Raw genomic sequence first — 19035 nt, 5'->3', positions numbered from 1 at the left:
TACAGTAGAGTGTATGCAGCTGTGCTGTTTTCACTGATCATCTAGTTTGGCTTAAGGCAGGTTTGTATTTTATAGTTTGCTCATTAAAAGTACAGTATTATTACTTGGGCCTGAATGTTATTTAAGGATATTATGCACTGTATCATGCATTAGAGCTTGAACAATTCGGCCTTAAGAACTTCTTGTTGCATCTATCTAGTGTATCTCTCCCAAGGTGAGACTGTAGTTATTGGCTGAATCTGAGTGTATTATTGAATTTGATAATTGAAAACTTTCACATTCCTTTTGTTACCTTCAGGGCCTCTCAGCAATCTGAGTATCCAGCTCTGCATCAGAGTGGAAGCGGATATAAAATCCAGCCCTACTTTTAGAACTAACGTTCCTTCCTTTCCAGTCCTCTTGTATTCCTTCCTTTTCTAGCCCACAGCTGCTGCTGAATTTTGGATCACAGTATAAACCAACTCTCCTGCTCTTATCCACAGTATTTTTCACTTACCCCTTTTACCTTTTGTCTTTTTCTTCTGTTTTCTGTCATTACTTCCCTTTCCTAACTCACTTCCTTTCTTTATTATTCTTGTTGCTATCGTTTCCTTGCCTCCATCTCTCCTCTGGTGACACTTGCAGTAGAGATTAAAGTGATCAAGGACCTACCATGGCCCCCTCCTGTCGGCCAGCTCAACACCAGCCCTCCCCCAGTGGAGGAGCTTGAGTCTCCTTCCCAGACAGCTCAGCCCTCGCCAGGACAGACGAGCTGTGACCAGCACCACCATGGTGGGTGTTGGTGTTCATTGTCCAGCATCCTTTCCATCAGTTACCCTGGCACTCCAGTCCATCTTCCTATTCCCTGTTGGCATGTTTGTCCGTCCATTTTTTCATCCGTCCGTCCATCCATCCATCCATCCGTCTTTAATTAATGAAGGCATGGTGTTTTACATAGCATACAGCTCAGTATTTTAGTTCTACTGAACATTTAAAAAACATTACTAGCCAAGCATATGCAGCTACCAAAACATAGGTAGGGTTAGTCTGCTACTGCAATGTATGATTATGTTTGTCCCAAATTTTCTGGTCACTGAAGACGTACTGAAAGAGTTACCATATGTGAGAAGTACTGAAAAATCTGACTATAGGTATTAGCTCTGTAATGACTGCTCTTTTCCATCTGGAATACATGTGGCAGAAAATCACCAACTCTTTTGCAGGTTTTAGGCTGAAGCCTCATTAGTTTTAATTGTGCCGAACTGCCTTCTGCATGCGTAATTGCCATTCGCTGTGACCCCCATTTCCTCTTGTCAACATACTCGTAACCATCCCAGATGTCCCTCTGGTCTGCTGTTCTCTACAAGTGGCTCACACGAATTAGGAAATCAAACTCATTGGAGACGAATTCAGTTCTTGACTTATTGCCATATTTACCTTTTTCATTGCATGCAGTGGATAAGTAATTGACCTATTTTTAACTGAGAGAGCCATTAGTTTATTTTTGTAGCTCTCTCACACACTTGCCCTCTGTCTGCTGTCATTATCCAGAGAAAAGAAGGACATGTAGCAGAACTAATTTCAGGAATGGGATTTCCCCTGACAGAGTGGAAAGACTTAGTGAGGCCATGTAAGAGGACACCAATGTGTGTTGTAGGCGAGGACAGGGCGAGGAGTTGATTTATGCCTGTAAATCCATGAGAAAGGTTCTGGTTCCTTCGGTGAAGTGAGTGGGTTTAAGATCGGCATCCAGCTGTAAAGTGATCCCCTCTCTGTCTCAGCCGGTATGGCCCTAGTCTACATCTTTAGGGGTCAAAGGTCCAAGTGGTAGACTTGGGGAGGGGGCTTGATGGCCTCCACAACCCTTGTGAATACAGTTGCAATGTACTCTCTTGACCTCAGCATATAGGCAGACATTCAGTCACACATCAAGACATTAGTCATCTGTTACATGAGTCAGCCAGACTAGAAAGCTGGATAGGGTCATTTGTTTAGTCCTTAGATATATAACATCATTACCAAAATTCAAATGCAGATCAGCAGAACAAATAATACATCTACACCTTACGCCCAGACACTTTTTTCTGGATGTGATACAGAGATTCCTATCTTTTTAATTTTTTTAACATGAATTAATTATATGTACTTTGAAGCATTTATCTTACCTCATTTTTCTTTTAATCTAAGAAACCAAAGTAATTAAAAAGTATCCAGTTTTAATTTTAAATGAATTCCCCAGCTGACACTTGGTAGGGTCACTCCTTTGTCTTGGAAAACCTAATTTGGAATTTCCTTTTGAAATTTATTTAAAAGAAGAGAGCGTATTCCTAGATGGTTGACTCATCAGAGATAAAGCTTATAGCTTCAAACGGCCACAGTGGGGCTCTAAAATATAGTATTATAAAAGCCATGCAGCAATTATTTTAGTTCCTGGTGCATATAATTAATATCGGCGTAAAAGTTTAACCCTATTTTTAGCGTGCACTGCATTCTAATAAGCTGGAAACCTGTTAATCATTTCACAAGTCCTAGCTGGAAAACTTAATTTTCACCTCACAATGCAGCAGCCGATGAAACACTTTGCCCCTCAGACTAGTCATCCTTTGTAATAGGAGTATCATTAGTAAATGAGAATTAATTAGCCTGCTTAATTAGAGAAATCTGTGCACAGGGGGAAGAGGAGACAGTAGTAGTAGTTAAATTGTGCTGAGTCTTCAGTGACAGATGTCACTACACTTTTGTGGTTTTTATTTTTTGATTCCCTTCGTTTTTATTTTGATTACTGTGACTTCTACTTTGGAGTGTTTTTTTATGTTGTTAGACAGTGACATTATTATGTACTGTGCTGACCTGTGCCTTGCTCTGCAGCACTATATTACATAGCAGTGCTTTATCTCGTGGTTTGTAATCGTGAAATGTCCTTTTGCCATTTCTTTTTAATCTGTGCCTTAGCCAATCAGCTCTTTCCCCATCCTCTTATGTGTGTGGGGTGTGTGTGTGCGTGTTATTTACTTTTCTTTTTTTTATATAGTTGTCTCTAAAGGAAGCTGTGTGTCTGAAGGGGACAGGTCTTTCAGCCATCTGTCACCATCTGACTGACAGTTCAATCTGATACACAAATTCCATTTGCAGTGCTTTACAAGCAACAATTCTGATAACATACACAGTTGCCCATGTGCCTTTATGTGTTTATTTCAAGAGAAGTGTGTTACCGTGTGTGTGTGCGTGCGTGTGGAGGTTTTCACCCTCTCGTCCCTCTTAAGCTTCCTCATACGGCTTTTGTTCCCCCGTGGGCCAATCCTCTAGTCAATCTCCTGTCGTCCATGTTTCGAACTGTGTGCTCTGGAGAATGAGAGAGGGGAATTGGTTTGCCTCACTCCCACTGATTTTCTGCCTTAAAACATAACTCTACATCAGTTTCGGAATGGTGATGGTGAGGCGCCCAGCTAACAAAGCAGACATGAGTCCATTCACTCTTGAGCAAATAAAAATGATGGCTTTTGTTTAGTTTGGGGGGCTCTTTCTTCAGGGTAATACTCTCCTTGTAGAGCACTGCACTCTGCCTGCAGTGAAGCCTCCACTTTGACAAGAAAGGTTGACGGGGTGAGCTACACTAAGAATAGCCACTCAACCCACCCTTTCTTGGTAGCGGAGAGGGGGGAGAAAACAGTTTAATCACGATCAAATAAATCACTGATTGTTGTGTCTGGGTAAGAGGAGGGAAATGTGAAGAGCTGAGGTCAGGCACATGGGTGAGTGGATTGTAGATACAATATGGACTATGTAGGGAAAAGCCAAGATTGCATCCTGTATCCTTAACGATGTCTGATACCTTTTCCAGCCTCTTATGGTTGCGTCACTAATCAGTGAAGAGATGATAATATTATGTTCACAGTCAATTCTCAATATGGAAGTGCAAGTAGACTGTTTAAGGGTTTTGTTGTAGTAGTAGGTGTAATTGGCAACAGTCTGCCCTGCAGTGGGACCATCAGAGATAACAGATCAAAACACCCCTTTTTTCCTGTGGAGACATTCCTCCACAGTCCATTTTCCCCTATCTGTTTCTACCACTGAGTGGCAAGAGAGCTCGGGGAAAAAGTCAGAGTTAGAATGATGAGGCAAGAGTGATAGAAGAGAAGGCAAAGGGCAGAAGAAGGTTGGACACATGCAAACAGAGAGAAATCGAAAGCAAAGGACAGGGAGCAATTGGCTCCATCTTCATGTTGTGATCTGTCAGCATTGACAGGAGCTGAATGGAACAAACATGCATCTTCCATGTCCCCTTGGTCAGTTTCCATGGAAACGCCATTTCTCACCTTTACACATATACAATATATTCATCTGACTTGGATCAAATTCCCAGTATTCAGCATGTAATTTAAATGGACTCTATGATATAAAATAATGCAGACACAACACGGGATCATAATGTGAATTACTATATTAGGAGCGACAGACCTCAAGGACATGGATCAGCAACTTGTATTCTTCCAAGGGTGAGACCTAGAATTTACCCAGCTGTCATGCAACAGTACAATTTTGCTGTCATTTTACCAGCCCGCTGTCGGCCTTTAATGAACAAATGTGCAGAGGCAAAGATAACAGCCGGAATGATTTGAAATAATCATTTCCACGAGTTTATGTTTGGGGAATCGCATCATTGAGCCAAAGGCCAACGAGTTCAACCGCAAGTAGAGTGTGGAGGTTAAGGGGAGCCCCTAGTGGTCAGACCTGAAACAGCTGTAATCTGTCAAAAAAAAGCACTGCTTGCGATGACATCATGGTATGTCATAGAAAGTATTCGAAAAAGAAAAGATATTCCTAAAGGACTACAACTGCACTACTGTAAAAATACTTCATTACAAGCTTTTCTTCCGATATCCTGAGTTAATAAGCAGTAGTTCACTGTTAATGGAAGTGGCACTTCTTTTAATTACTATAATTAAAATACTTGTTTTAATTGCTGGTAATTAAACATTGAATAACTTTACACATGACAGCAACCACTAACCAGCTTTTTTTGAATGGTAACACTCTTTATCATTTAATTGCATTTTATAAGCTGATCATGTGGGGGGGTTTTTTGGTTTTTTTTTAAATGAAATATCTTGAAAAAGAGCAGGCTCTATAGAAACACATGTATCAGTTGTAGCTGAAATGTCATAGAGGTGAGCAATAAAGTGGCACAACATCTAAATACTCAAGTAAACTACTTGTAGTAAGTAGTGTTGAATTGATTTAAACTGTCAGCCCTTCCACTCAGTGTGATACAGAGGCACTTGGCAAGCTCACAATCTGTAAAGTGTAATGCTATCCTCTGACTGGAATGCAGAGTCTAGACAGATGTAGACGTGTTGTTAAGATCACACTGCCTGTCTCTGTGTATAGTGTCTGCCATGTTCTGCCCGGTAATTAAACACTAGATGCAAGGATGGCCATTAGTGACAGAGAGCAGCAAAGATTGATGTTGCCTAGTAGATGCGAGTTTCATACGACATTAACCACTTCCATCAAAAAAACAAAAACGGCTATCTGTTGGTCTTGAGCCATATAGAAGCAGGCGACAATAACCAGGAAAAGCTTGTCATACGGTTGATGTAGGAAGCCGCCCCTCTGTTATTGCTTGAGAAGCGTGTCAGTAGCTTTAAATAGTTTTTTTTTTTTTGTTGTTTTTGGGGGGGGGGATTTCAGAAGCTTTAGATGTTATGGCATGAAGCACAGTGATGGATTACTGAGGAAAAATGTCTCAGCTGCCTGTGACGCATGATAATTACTCTTACATCCACTGTCCAGCCTTTTATTCCTTTAGCTTGTGCAACTCTTTCCCACAAGTGTAAATTCACATTTAATTTGTCCTTGAGAGCATTATCTTCTGTTTGCTGATTGGCTGTGAAGTTGCCCCGTGACCCCTGGCATTTCATGTGTGCGCATAGGTCACTTTAAGCCCCCAAACACCATCAAACACTTCCCTGTGAGGCTGCCAAGAGAGCTTGTCATGTCCACAGTTGACCGTGAGAGTTTGAAAAGCTAGTTCAATGTTTAACTTGCAGAACCTGGGTGTTGGAGTTGGGCGTGCACTTAAGTGTGTGCACATTTGCGTGTACTTAAAGAGTGAAAATGCTCAGCCATACAGTAGTATATATGGGATTATTTACAGGCGCATGAGCTTGTTTTGGAGGAAGGTTGCATGTGTGTGTATTTTGCCTAACTGGAATGTGTACACGGGCAAGCTAGATTGATTTATGTCTCTTTCATCATGTGTACATGTCCTTCAGTAGGATGAGTTAAACAGAGCGGCTCTGTGTGTGCGCGTGTGTGAAAGTTGGTAAAAGCACAGCGTGGATTTTGGTTCTCACACTTTGCAGTAGTCGAGTTTAATTGATACATGTGACACCGTGGATGTTGTAACTTGTAAACACAATTTGTTTTTCCAAGTGACCTTAATCTGAAGTGTAGCTCAATGGTGTTTACAGGTGTTTGTCTTTATTAAGAGCCATTTTGAACCATCAAATCTGTCCAGAATGAAATCTTTTCAGCTGTATTTTCTCTTATTACAGTCCAATTTGATGGTGTGGAGAAGTCTCGAATGTCGCCCACCAAGGAGGGGAAAACTCGGCCGCTGCAGCGACATTCCAGTGGCTGTCTGGTCAACACCAAAATGACTTCACTGGACCACTGCAGCTCCTCTCTCGGGGAACGTATCGATCCCACAATGCCGCTGGAAAGCCAGTTGTGAGTCAAATCTTGGTTTTTCTTTAGCAGCTTTGACTCTTTCTTACTTAACATTCCTTTGTTCCTCCTCCTTTCTCATCCTCGTTTCCTGTCGTTTGCTGTAGCTGGTACCATGGAGCCATCAGCCGAACAGATGCAGAGTCTCTGCTTAGGCTCTGTAAGGAGGCCAGCTATCTTGTGAGAAACAGCGAGACCAGCAAGAACGACTACTCCCTCTCTCTCAAGTAAGAACTCTGCTCTCGTCTCCTAAATGACCATCCACAAACAGTATAATCAGATGCACAGTTTCGGTTGGCAGCCTTGGTGAAAATGTGATTCCAAATACTCGGGGCCGTTTTGCCTGTTGTGACAACTTGTGTCAGTGATTTGTACACGGAACACACACTCACGAAACAGTGTGACCTATCATAGTAGCTACACTTACTTAGTGGCAGAGTACACACAGTGGACTAGTGTAACATCATTCCCTGTCGAGGTGCGGACATACCTGCTGACTCTTCCATTTCTGTATGGTAATAGCTTTCACCCTTCAGACCTCTATCCCCCACCTGCTGTACACCTTGCCCGTGGCTCGTCCTCCACCTCCGCTCAGTAACCCCTCTGACAGAATCTGCTCCTCGAATTGCTGATGTACCCGCAACTTGGCTAATGGTGCACTTTCATCGTTGACCTCCTGATCCCCGCCGCGTCCAGCAGAGGGTTCGAAAAAAAGCTACTCTGAAATGTTACGTGTAGCCTGACAGTTGGAAGAGGTTACTTTAGCCTGAAGTCCTACAGTGCAGTCCCATCGCTTTGATAGGAATGTGGAGTTTTGCTGGATTTGTTTTGACGATCGTTGCTACCAGGTGTCACGGCTACGGCGTCGGAAACATAATCAGAAATATGAAACGGCCTGAAAGTCTTCCAAAACCAACAGTGTTTAACCGGCTTCGATATCTGTTACCAAATAGTCTTGTCAAACTGACTTTATATATGCTCCATTAACCATTGCAGGCAAGGTTCAGTCCCATGACATTTAGAAAAATCTCTGCAACTATGTGGGAGCCATCAGATGAAATAAAACTGTAGTATGTAGAGACACATTGATTAGCCTTTGTTCTTTGAGTGGAGTCAGCCTGCTGGAGGCTTATATAACTTGGAAGACAAAGATAATAATTCTGCTTGCTGCTGCTCCAATTCTCTTGACAGTACCGTAGTCGACTGCCTGTGTAACTCCCTGTCTCATTGGCTGATCATCTTATGACTGCTTCTTGTTCTGCCTTGCTGACTGAAAAGAAGACGCACTGTTAGGATGCTGACTTAGTACACTGGCTTTTGGATGACTGCAAACAGCAGGAGAAAAATATTTGTCTGAATATGTAGCAATTGTCCCAAATGTTGTCATTTTGAATTAAATGCATTGTGTCGTAAATGCATGCTTAAAGCTAAGCACTATAAAAAGACAAACAGACATGTTAACAGTTAATGCACAGATGTTTTATTGCATAGTCATTGTAGAAGACTGGCACACAAAACAGTCTAATATGAAGTTACTGGGAAAGTAAAACCAAAAGAATTTTCCTTGGAGTTAGGAATATGTAATAATGTCAGTTTAAGCAACAAAAATAACTTGTTTAGCACTCAAAAGAAACATATTGATGTGTGTAAAGTGCAAACCTGAATATGTGATCTAGAAAAGTAAAAAGTCTGCTTTTTTTTTTTTTTTTTTAACAAAATGGTAAAGATAACAAGTGAATATTTTTGCTGCGGGATGATGATATGCAGAGTAATGATGAAGACAGCGAGTTTGACGAAAGCCTCTCTAATAAGCAAAAGCCCCATTTTGAAATATGAAAATGTAGTGTATAATTTGTGCCAGGCTTGAGAGTATTAATCCATCCATCTCTCTCGTATGTTTAAAAAGAGACTGGCCGTCTAATGCCATTGGGGTTACCTCCAGTAATGAAATAGCTGATTGTTAGATTATCTGAGTGAGGGAGAAGGGAGGCGGGGGAGTGAGGAAGGCCTGGAGCCATGAAACTTATTTAGCTTTTTTTTTTTCTATACTGAACACAGCCAGGCCACGATAAGAGCAATGGTCAGTAAAGTTGTATTTAGTGATGAGAGGTTAAAACATGTTTTAACCTTCTAGTTCAGTAATGGTCTCATTCCACTAATCCACATTTAAAGGATGTTCAGATGGACCTTTATAATAATGGCCTGTACTATCAGAGAACAGTTTGGAAAGTGAGGTCGGATCCTTCTGCTCCCCTGTTACTGCGCTTTTCTGATGGTTACTCTTTTAAGAGATAAAACGTTGACTGGCTTCTGTGACACATTTAATAGCTGTTTGTCAGTCTGAAAACAAGGAGAGGACAAAGGCCATGCCGATGAGGTCATTAGTGTTGATGCAGAATTATTTACTCGTCTCGACTTAGTGAGAACTATAGAATAAAGTGTCTCGAGCACTTTAGGAATACCTTTTCACTGTCTGTTAGAGCGTTTCGCTCCAGGGCCTACTTTCAAGGTTTTTTGGAATCTTAAGTAGAATGAGGTTTAATGTTGCCTGGGAATAGCTGTGGTCTGCCAATAGCACTGGAAATCAGTGGTTTCCCCCTGTTATTCCACACCCTGTTGCGGGAGCTCACTTTAACCATATGAGATCTTAAAGTTGTAAGCAACCAAACATCTTAGGAGTTTAACCTTCTTATTTTTGTATTGATAGACTTAAATAACAGCAGATTGTTCATAATTTCTGTGTAACTGTGTGTCAGCACATTTGGGTTATAGAATCTTGTGCTCTTGATGTAAACCAGCTGAAACCTAGAAAACGATCGTCATGCTCATTTGTGGAAATGGCATGTCCCTACAAATATGAGTTCAGCCTCCTCACTCAAGCCCGTCTCCCCTGCTGCCACAGAAAATGAGTGGAAACCCAAGGTGAAGATCCGACATGTCTGAGGTTACTGAAAAATGTATGAGGCCGCGAGGTGCCACATATGTGTATTGCATTATTGATAAAGACAGACGTCACTGAGACCTCCTGCCTCAAGAGTCCTCTGGCCTTACGGAAAGCATTTTTGTCTGCTTTTCCCTCCTAAACCCCTTTTTATGTTCACCTGTCCCCACCTGCTCCTCTTCTTTACTCTCAGTGGAGAGAACCTTTTTTTTTGGTATTTGAGTTGTATTAAAGCCTTCACAGGGCTTTCAAAGCACAGTGTCATTTCATTTTTCACGTCACGAGAGAGCTCTGCAGAGCCTGTTTCTACTGGTTGAGGAGGGGAAATGTATCCCAAAGACTGTTTGATGCCAGTGGGGTAAATGGGGTAAGTTAGCAACTTACTGGTGTGTTCTATCGCTGGAACACCTCCAAAGACACTATTTTTGAACATTTTTAGATGCAAAATGTCAGCTTCATATTATGACACATAATAGACGAATGACTGCATGGAGCACAAAAATTAGCCTGACCTTTCTCAGCCGAAGAACAAAACTATGCCAAGAGTTGTTTGTATGTTTATTTGTCTGCCACTTCACCCACTTACCTTAGCGTCGATAACGTACAGAATGGTATCATCCCAGGGAGGTTTAGTGTATGCTAATATAAAATCATGAGTACATACGACATCCGATGCCCAGAAAGGCTTAAAAAGGTCAGCCCTTTTGCTATGGTTCACTATCTTGTTGGCATATGACTTTGCTTTTTCTGCTGCCTTAGATTCATAACACAGAGAGTATCAATCATGAAGCCATCCAATATATGGAAGGAGAAGATAAGCTGTGATTGCTGTCAGGCTGTTCCTGCTCTGAGTGATACTCGGTTTAAATCAAAGTCATAAACCTCAATAAACAAGACAGCACACCTCCCCAGTCAGATTAATCCTGATTAGACAAATATAAGTTCACGAACGCAGTGTTATGATAACACCACAAAGGCCTGTCTTTTCAAAAATAGCCCCGTATTCATTTTATCAGCAACACTGCCGTGTTGCTCTGTTGTCCTGGTTTCTGTCTCTGCAGGACTGTAACATAATAAGCAGCTTTGAGCACCAAATGGAAAATCAGCTGGGAATCTAAAAATGATGCTATTGATGTGTTTGCCTTTTTAAGTGTGCCTCTGTGTAACCTAACACCGTTCTCCCAGCGCTCCATGTGAAGATTCATCAAATGCACTTTGCAGGAAAGATTTTTTTTTTTTTTTTTTTTTTTTTGTAAATGAGCTCTGAAAGCACCATTTGCAGAATCATAGCATTTTAGAGACCCGTGGCAACGGAGATTTGGAAATCTGCACAATAATGGAGAGGTGGCACTCGTGTGTATTTCAGTTTAATGGCTTAGAAATCCTACAGCTTTTTGTTTCAGTTCTTACACATAAAAAGCTCCGAACTAGCTTTGAAATATTTTGGATATTTATAGTAATAATCTCAATCATGCTAACCCCAAAACACGCACTTCTTTATCTGTTAAAATAAAGAAAAATCTGTGCTTTATTCCTGATCAGTGTCCCTAAATTGAACCTGTGTGTGTATATGTATATATGTGTATGTATTTATATGTATATATGTATGTATATGTGTATATGTATTTTGTTGTTGGTTTTTTTGTTTTTCCTTTCATCTTATTGCTATCTTTGTTCTGGGTTTTCTCTGTGCATCAGAGAGAGAACATATCCACCGGCATCATACATGCAATTAGGAGATAAGTAAAGAACGGCCTGATGCTTCAGGTGCCTAAAGCCAAGTTGTCACTCCTGTTCATCAAAGATAATGGGCATAACTACAAAAATATGCATATATTTACTGTGGAAAAACATAAATTTATTTGCTGTAGTTGCTTCATGTGGCAGCCTCATCAACAGCCTTGACAGCCCACTGCTCCTGTCTGTTGTGGTTAGTGCATTTTCACAGTTTTCACAAGAGCCCTGCTCGGTATAAACTTTGAAGCACAGAATGGAATAGTGTAGATTATACTGACTGGCCTCATAAGTAAATACCTTTACAGCTGTTATCCTTAGGTTAGTGAAAAATAGGAGTTTTATTACTACATGTGGTTAACATATTATCCCCTCTTACCTTTTGCACGAGAGTTTATTTTCCAAAAAATAAATGTTAGGCAGGTGCTGGTGCACTTTATTTTTGAGGACAGGTTATAATGTCAATGAACTGTGCCTAAAGCAATCATAACCTGCTGGAGGTATTAGCTGCTGATTGAAAAAGCTGTTATGCTAATTTAGTCTGTAAAGTCAAATTACTAAAAGAGAATATTTACAAAACATGCTACAGTGAACATTAGTTTTGTGTCACTTACTCGCTAAAGCTTACTGTTGCATCTCTTCCCAAGTGGAAAAAAAAAGAAGTAATTTTCTATTTTAAAGCAGAAGATTACTGGCAAGCTGTAAAATGTATTGATCGAAGGCTCCTTGGAACACGCGGGGAGCTTTTAATTTGCTGTGCATTTATTGCTGCAGCTTGAGTGATTTATCCTGGGGGTTCATTAGCCTCATCCTTATGCACTGCATGTGAAACCCAGCACCTTAAGCAACCTGCCTTTTAGTCCCCTCCCCTGACACCTCCAAAGTTATCAGAGGTAATCCAGCTTTCAGAGCGCTGTCACATACTGTGGGGAACAACTACTGGAGAAGTAAATGAGGGGAAGCTGACAAAAGAGGATATCTGTTGGGACTCCCATAGATTGATGCTTTTGACATACTTGTTGTCTCTTGTTAGTGTTTTTTAAGGCATGCTTGTGGTGTGGCAATATCAGTCTGCTCGCTAATTGGTCAATACGTTGCTTTGATCCATACTGATATCTCCCAACTACAGTATTTAGAACCTCTACAAATTGGCTCGACTGTTTTCGACGGTTTTGAGTGAAATGTCTTTACGTCAGCTGAATGAACTGTCATCAAATTCCTTTTTGGGTGAAAGGACAGAGCCTGAAGCAAGGAAAGGCCTCTTTGCTCCTGAAATATAGGAAGTGGGGACAAAACAAATTATTTTTTTCAAAGATTTTTGTGTGTCAGAGCATGATAAAAATAATCTGGTTTTGTCTTGTAAAGATCAGAATTTTGTTTTGAGCTTTTTCTGTCTTCCTCTGTCTCCAGGAGTAGCCAGGGCTTCATGCACATGAAGCTGTCACGGACCAAGGAGAACAAGTACATCCTGGGCCAGAACAGCTGCCCTTTCGACAGCGTGCCTGAGATCATCCATTTCTACTCCAGCCGCAAGCTGCCCATCAAAGGTGCTGAACATATGTCCCTGCTCTACCCTGTAGCCATCAGGACACTATAGTACTCCAGGTCTCTTGCAGGCATCTGCTTTGCAGTACTTTGGGCCAACCTGTGGCTCGCTGTTTCCTGTCCCTCTGGAAAGAGCCCACTAGGCTCACGGGAAGATGAACAGTGGCATCCTAAACTGCTGATCTTGACTCACCTCACTGGCCAACAGATTCCAGACCTGTTTGAAGGCCCTCTGCTTACTATCTCATACATACAGACTCAGATTTGCAGAAGTTTTTTATTATTTTATTTTATGTTATGTTATGTTATTTTATTTATGATAGACATCTGCTTAGTAGATCAGACTGACTATCTACAGAACATCATTTCACTGACTGTTGAGCTGATTACCCATAGCACTTAAGACGTAAAGAAAAAGAAAGGTACAACTTAACGTTTGTCACTGGGATTTGCCTTTTAGCATAAACTGTTGTACCCTGTGAGTACACAAAATGACGATTATATTTGAAATGTTTGTTTGAGTGTCTCATTCGGTTAGGCTCTGTTGCTACTGTAATCATATTGCAAAGGGGATTTGAAGATTATAAGACCTCTGTAAGGGAAGCAACATTTATGATGCATGTCGAACGATATTGTCCACGTGTGCCTCATACAGTGGCCGGGATATTAAATAAACTGGCTGTGTATGAATGGAGCGTCCCCAGCTGCGTGGAAACAACAAGCCTGTGAGCTGTGCAGACTGATCTCTCTATCTTGTCATAGTGCATGTTGTCTGCTATCCATCATTGAGTGGGTGTATCACACCAGTGACAATGTAAGTACCGTGGTGTTGAGACAGGCAGGAGAGCATGATGGATGGGTCAACCCATCTGACACAGTACATTTGGCTGAGGCTAAAGACCAGAGCCTGTCCAAATGGACCAAATTATCCCCACTACCCCTGCTTAGAATGGCTTTGCATCGGGAGAATGAAATATGCTTGTATTGTCTACCTCAGAAAATCAATTTCATTCGCCCATGTGCAGATCAATAGGTACAATGGGATTGCAGACATTGATCTGCTCTCTCTTCGACATTCCCAATTCCCTTAAAGAATGCATCATTAGTTTTAGGAATATGCTTTTTTTTTTTTTTTTTTTTATACAATTAATCTGAGATTTGTTTAATGAAAACACAAGCAGTTTTTTGTTTTTTCAGATCAGCAACTGTATGTATAGTGACTATTATAATACTGTGCAACGTAAGAAATGTTTGGTTAATGCCTTATAAAATGCATGGGTCAAATCAGTCCGCTTAGATCAGTCGATTTCTAATTCTGCTTTTAACAATTGTTCTGTGACTGTAATTTATTCTGGGGTGATTATTACTGATGTGTTACTCCTTTGTGATTGGCCCGTTCCCCCCCACCCCTACCCTCATCGTTCTGTGCCAACGTGATCGTGTTTTATGGGACTACTCCAGCCTCTTTTGCTGTGGTGCTTCAGCATTTTTGTTGTTTCCAGTTCTGCTAAGTGCAAGTTTGCCTCGGTGGCCTCACTCTGGGACACAAGTCACCGCGTCTCCTGTCCGACAGGATTGTCAAACCTCGTGTGAGAGACGATTGCGTACCCGTCCGCACACACATCGATTACAGTCCAGCGTGTCCAAACTGGATAATCACCTACCTTCAACCTGTCATGCTTCCACTTTTCATTAAAATCTCCAGATGTCTATACTAGGTGTAAGCGTGAGTATGCATGTGTCCAACAGGTCTGTGTGTGCAGTATTTGTATGCACATGAGAATGTGTGCACACACTCAGAATTGCAGTCGTTTTCTTCTTATTATTATTTTTTTAACCCCGCTGGCCCCTGGTGACAGGTACAGCTCAAACCTCTTAGATTGTCACCTCTACCCCCCCCACCTATGGCTTACTATTTTTTTTTTTTTTTTTTTTTTACCCCCTTTCTTCCTGTATTCTTTCATTAAGCAGATTGGATTTTAACAACTCAAAGTAATGACATGCTTGCTTCTAATGTTACTGGCAAATTATAAGCCAAAGAAGCCGGTTTTCCAACAGTAGTCGCACCGCGAAGTGATTTTAATAAGGCTGCCTGATGCATGTGTGACCAAACTTCTTCTTCATTGGTGAACTTTAACACTTTTTATGAGCTGAAAAACCCATTGGTTTAATGAGCAATTAGAAAAAAAAGTTGGGGGGGGAGAGGCTTTAGTCCTACCTAAAAGTTACAGACACTAAGAGTTAGAAACTGACTTATGTGAGCATGACCACTCTGTAAAAAGCCAAATTAACTTTTGGCTTTAATACTATCTCTGCTGTGTGCTATGCAACTATAAACTACAGTCATTGAAGGGAAAATGTCAGGTGTGTGCCTCCTACAAATGTTAATGACAAATGTGATGGTACAAGATGTCTGCCAGGAAGAAATTTAATCACTAGAGTGGCATTAGTAAAAAATAAACTGCAGAATGTGGTATGTATTTAGAGGTATATTTTGCTGGTGCATTAAGTGAAGAGACAGGTGCTGTTATCGCATGAGGGTGTCTCATCATGGCACTGCAGCTTTATCGAGGAATAGTGCATTGTTGAAGTGGACCTATGTGCTTCTCGAGAGAAGATATCCAAATAGGAAATGCAAATTTAAAATTAACCGTGTGTGTGTTGAATTCTTTATGTTGCGAATGTTCACTACTTAAGAGATCAAATGTTGAAAGTAGCTCTTTATTAAGTTACTGCTGCTGATGAGTGTTACCCTACTATAGGAAAGATCCTGCGTATGATGGCAGCACTGTCTAGAGAGAGGCCTTAGCTTTGGAGAGTAAGAAGATGGAAAGATGTAGAAGAAGAATAAAGGAGACAGAGGAGAGGGTGTTCTTGAAAAAAGGGTGATGCAGTCAGCAGACGCTCTCTTTACGTTTGTGTATCTATTTATGAGAACCTGAAAGAACCCTTCTCCTCCCTCGGAAGTGTCTTAAAGCTTGTGTGTGTTGGTGTACGTACACACACAATGTGCATGCTTGAAGCAGTGTTTGTTGAATGAGTGAGTGTGTGTGCGCGCGCATGTGTGTGCACTGGTGTAAGCAGCCATCAGCCACAGACTTGCCCTGAGACTTGACTGTGGTAAAGTGGAAACTTTGAGTTTTCTTTGTGTACATTTTCGTGCCATGTATGTATGCACTACTTCAACATATCTCTGTACAGTCCCTCATGGCCAAATGTATATATTGAATGTATTGTATGGGGACATAGAGGCATCAAGGTTCAAAATAAATACAAAATAAATACATTTCAAAAATAAAGTTGGGTTTGATTTGACAGTCCCTGTTTTACACTGACTCAGATCAATAAAGCAAACTCGTAATTATTTGGTAAAAGAAGCGGGGGAAAAAGACCCTTTTCAGAATCTCAGCCATGACCAGTTACCATGGTGAGGCCCTTCAATAAACAGTGAAGAGCGACCATTGTTTGAGTCAAGGACAGAATGCTGAAGCTATTATCAAGCCAGTACTGCAAACCCTTGTTGTTCTTTATTGATCCACTTTGTTGCAGTCTCGTAATATATTTTTCACTCTGTTCTTCATTCCAGTACAATTATCTTGACTTGCCTTTGAAGTTTAATTGGCATCGTTTCCTACATTTAGTTTCCCGGTTCCCTTTAATCACATCTTTCGGCCTTTATTGTACATCAGAATTATATGTAAGGTGTACTCATCCATCCTAGATTTTACAGAGTGTGAATAATACATGATTTTTTTTTTGCATTTGGAAAAAACCTCAAGTGACAGATTGAGCAGCCATTTCTTGGCCAACTGTTAATTTTCCCTGGTGATGGTTTTATTCATAGGTCTGTAAAGGTTTCTGAAACAACTGCTAGAAAGAAGAAAAAAAATCAGTGCCGTTAATTTGTTTAATGTGACAAGTTTTTTGTTTGTTTGTTTTTTAACTTTTCTAAAAAATTTACTTCCTGTAAATGGATAAAAGCTGCACTGTTTTCTGTTAGTTCTTTACTTTTCAACCAGACAGTTCACCATGGCACTATCATATACTGAGTCCAGCTGTTGAAGGTAATTGGAACGGTGAACTATACAAAAGCCACAACTTTAGGTTAGTTTAAATCAAATTGTTCTGTGTATTTTCTTTTTTTTCAGCAATTTCTTAGCAGAACTATAAAATAAAAAATGACAGTGAACATTGTCGGTTTACATTTTCCTTCATTTTCTCATACCCAACACAAATTAATCTGACTTACAACCTCGGTCAAAAAGAGACAATTAAAACAGAACTTTGCATTTTCAGTTTTTTTAACCACTTACGCAGCTTAGGTTCATGAAGGGAACTGGAGCTTATCCCAGCTGCCACAGAGAGAGATGGGGAAAACCCTCAACAGGTTGCCAGTCCATCACAGAGCTAACACAGAGAGACAGACAATCTCACACTCTCACATCCACGCCTAAAGCCAATTTAGAATCACCAGTTAAACTGAAATGCATGTCTTTGGATTGTTGGAGAAAGCTTTGTACCCTCAGAAACTCCCCTCAGTAGTTTTTCTAGAATATTTACCCTTCTCTTTGCTTCAATTCTGTTCTCCTTAAGAGAAGCTCCGTGAAGGGTTAAAGCACCCTGGATGAAATGCATCAAAGAACCTTTTGTGGGCAAAAAGTGTGCCGCAAAAGAAGGCTAACGAATAAAAGCATGGCTTGAAAGCAATGAATGGGCCACAAGGGGATAAAATGGCCTCGTGTCTATCAGAAGCTCATTTCATATTCTGCTCAGTCACGATGGGCAGAAAGCAATCTCAGGTAACAGACCTTATGTTAATAACATGTGAGTTGCCTCCTTTCAGGAAAAACAAAAGTGCATGGAAGCCATTATACCAGCCCTATCCCATCCTCCTGCAACAGCACGTCAGAGGATTTCATCTAGAGAATAGTGTTGGTAATGTTCTGCTTGTCTGTGAAGCTGCTTGATTAGACAAGCTTTTACACCATTTCAAAAGGCCTGATATTGATGATTTCTATTGGCCTAATATATTGCCCTTAATGACACGCTCCAGAACCTTGCTCATTACCTGAATCCCAGTGTCACTGTGGGAATAATTGGGCAGATTTGTGCCAGCTTCAAAGCTCAGGGCCTGATTCATTAAAAAGGACCCTTTTCCAACTGTTTAAGCCATTTCTGGTCCATGTCTTAAAAATATCTGTATATATATATGTATATATGTATATATGTATATATGTATATGTATATATGTATATATGTATATGTATATGTATATATGTATATATGTGTGTATATGTATATATGTGTGTATATGTATATATGTGTGTATATGTATATATGTATATGTGTATATGTGTATATGTATATGTATATGTGTATATGTATATGTATATATGTATATGTATATGTATATATGTATATATATGTATATATGTATGTATATATATGTATATATATAATTTATTTTATCAACTTTCCTCCTGACGATGCTGTCTGTGTTGAGCGCTCAGTGGATCTGCGCTCGACAGTGCAGCCTAAGCGGAGTAGTCGAACGCAGATTCACTGAGCGCAGGGCAAGCTAGCGAGACAGAAGTTAAGCTCTCCTTCCAACATGGCAAATTGAACCTCCCCCACCCTCATTCAGATCTGGCGTTTGGAACTATTTTGGTTTTCATGTGACATATGACCCTGAAGGTAAGCGTGTCATGGACTAAAGTAAAACAGTATGTTGGATGTGCCACGCAATGCTCAATTACATGGGTGGGAGCTAGTGTGTTAGCGCAGTTAGCTCGTTAAGGTGTTGGCTGTCCAGCCCCATGCACGGGCGATCTTCGGTAGCTCGTTAACGGAGATTTGCCGTGTTGTGGCGTTAACGTCATGTCAAGGAGTGGGAACACAACAAATATGACTGCACATTTACACCGACATCATCCTAGTGCAAAGACAAGTGGAAGCAGAAAAAAAACAACAAGCACGCATGCTACAAACTTTACCCCAGTCATTTAGACAGCCGTTAGCACATGATTCTTCTTATGGGGACCTGATATGTTTAATATGCTGCTGAGAATATAGCCCAGAAGAAGCGGATAGTATAGCTTTTATTTTGG

The 19035-nt window shown here is 40.7% G+C and overlaps 1 protein-coding gene across 4 annotated transcripts in view; it reads left to right on the top strand.

The window, feature by feature from the left end:
* shf (Src homology 2 domain containing F) overlaps positions 1-14642 on the top strand; it is a 92964-nt gene extending 78322 nt beyond the window's left edge. For 2 of the 4 annotated variants that reach the window (XM_026172895.1, XM_026172905.1), the window contains 3 exons: positions 6537-6711; positions 6816-6935; positions 12794-14642. In XM_026172895.1, the coding sequence (XP_026028680.1) occupies positions 6537-6711; positions 6816-6935; positions 12794-12980 (482 nt within the window). In that variant the 3' untranslated portion in view covers positions 12981-14642. Of the gene's footprint in view, positions 1-624; positions 772-6536; positions 6712-6815; positions 6936-12793 lie in introns of all 4 variants that reach the window. The other 2 variants (XM_026172887.1, XM_026172880.1) reach the window with 2 other exon arrangements.
* The last annotated feature ends 4393 nt before the right edge of the window (positions 14643-19035 follow it).

The sequence above is a fragment of the Astatotilapia calliptera genome, chromosome 1 (assembly GCF_900246225.1).
Source record: "Astatotilapia calliptera chromosome 1, fAstCal1.2, whole genome shotgun sequence".
Classification (NCBI taxonomy): Eukaryota; Metazoa; Chordata; class Actinopteri; order Cichliformes; family Cichlidae; genus Astatotilapia; species Astatotilapia calliptera.
Note: the sequence above shows the minus strand (reverse complement) of the source record. Positions and strands in the feature narration are given on the sequence as shown.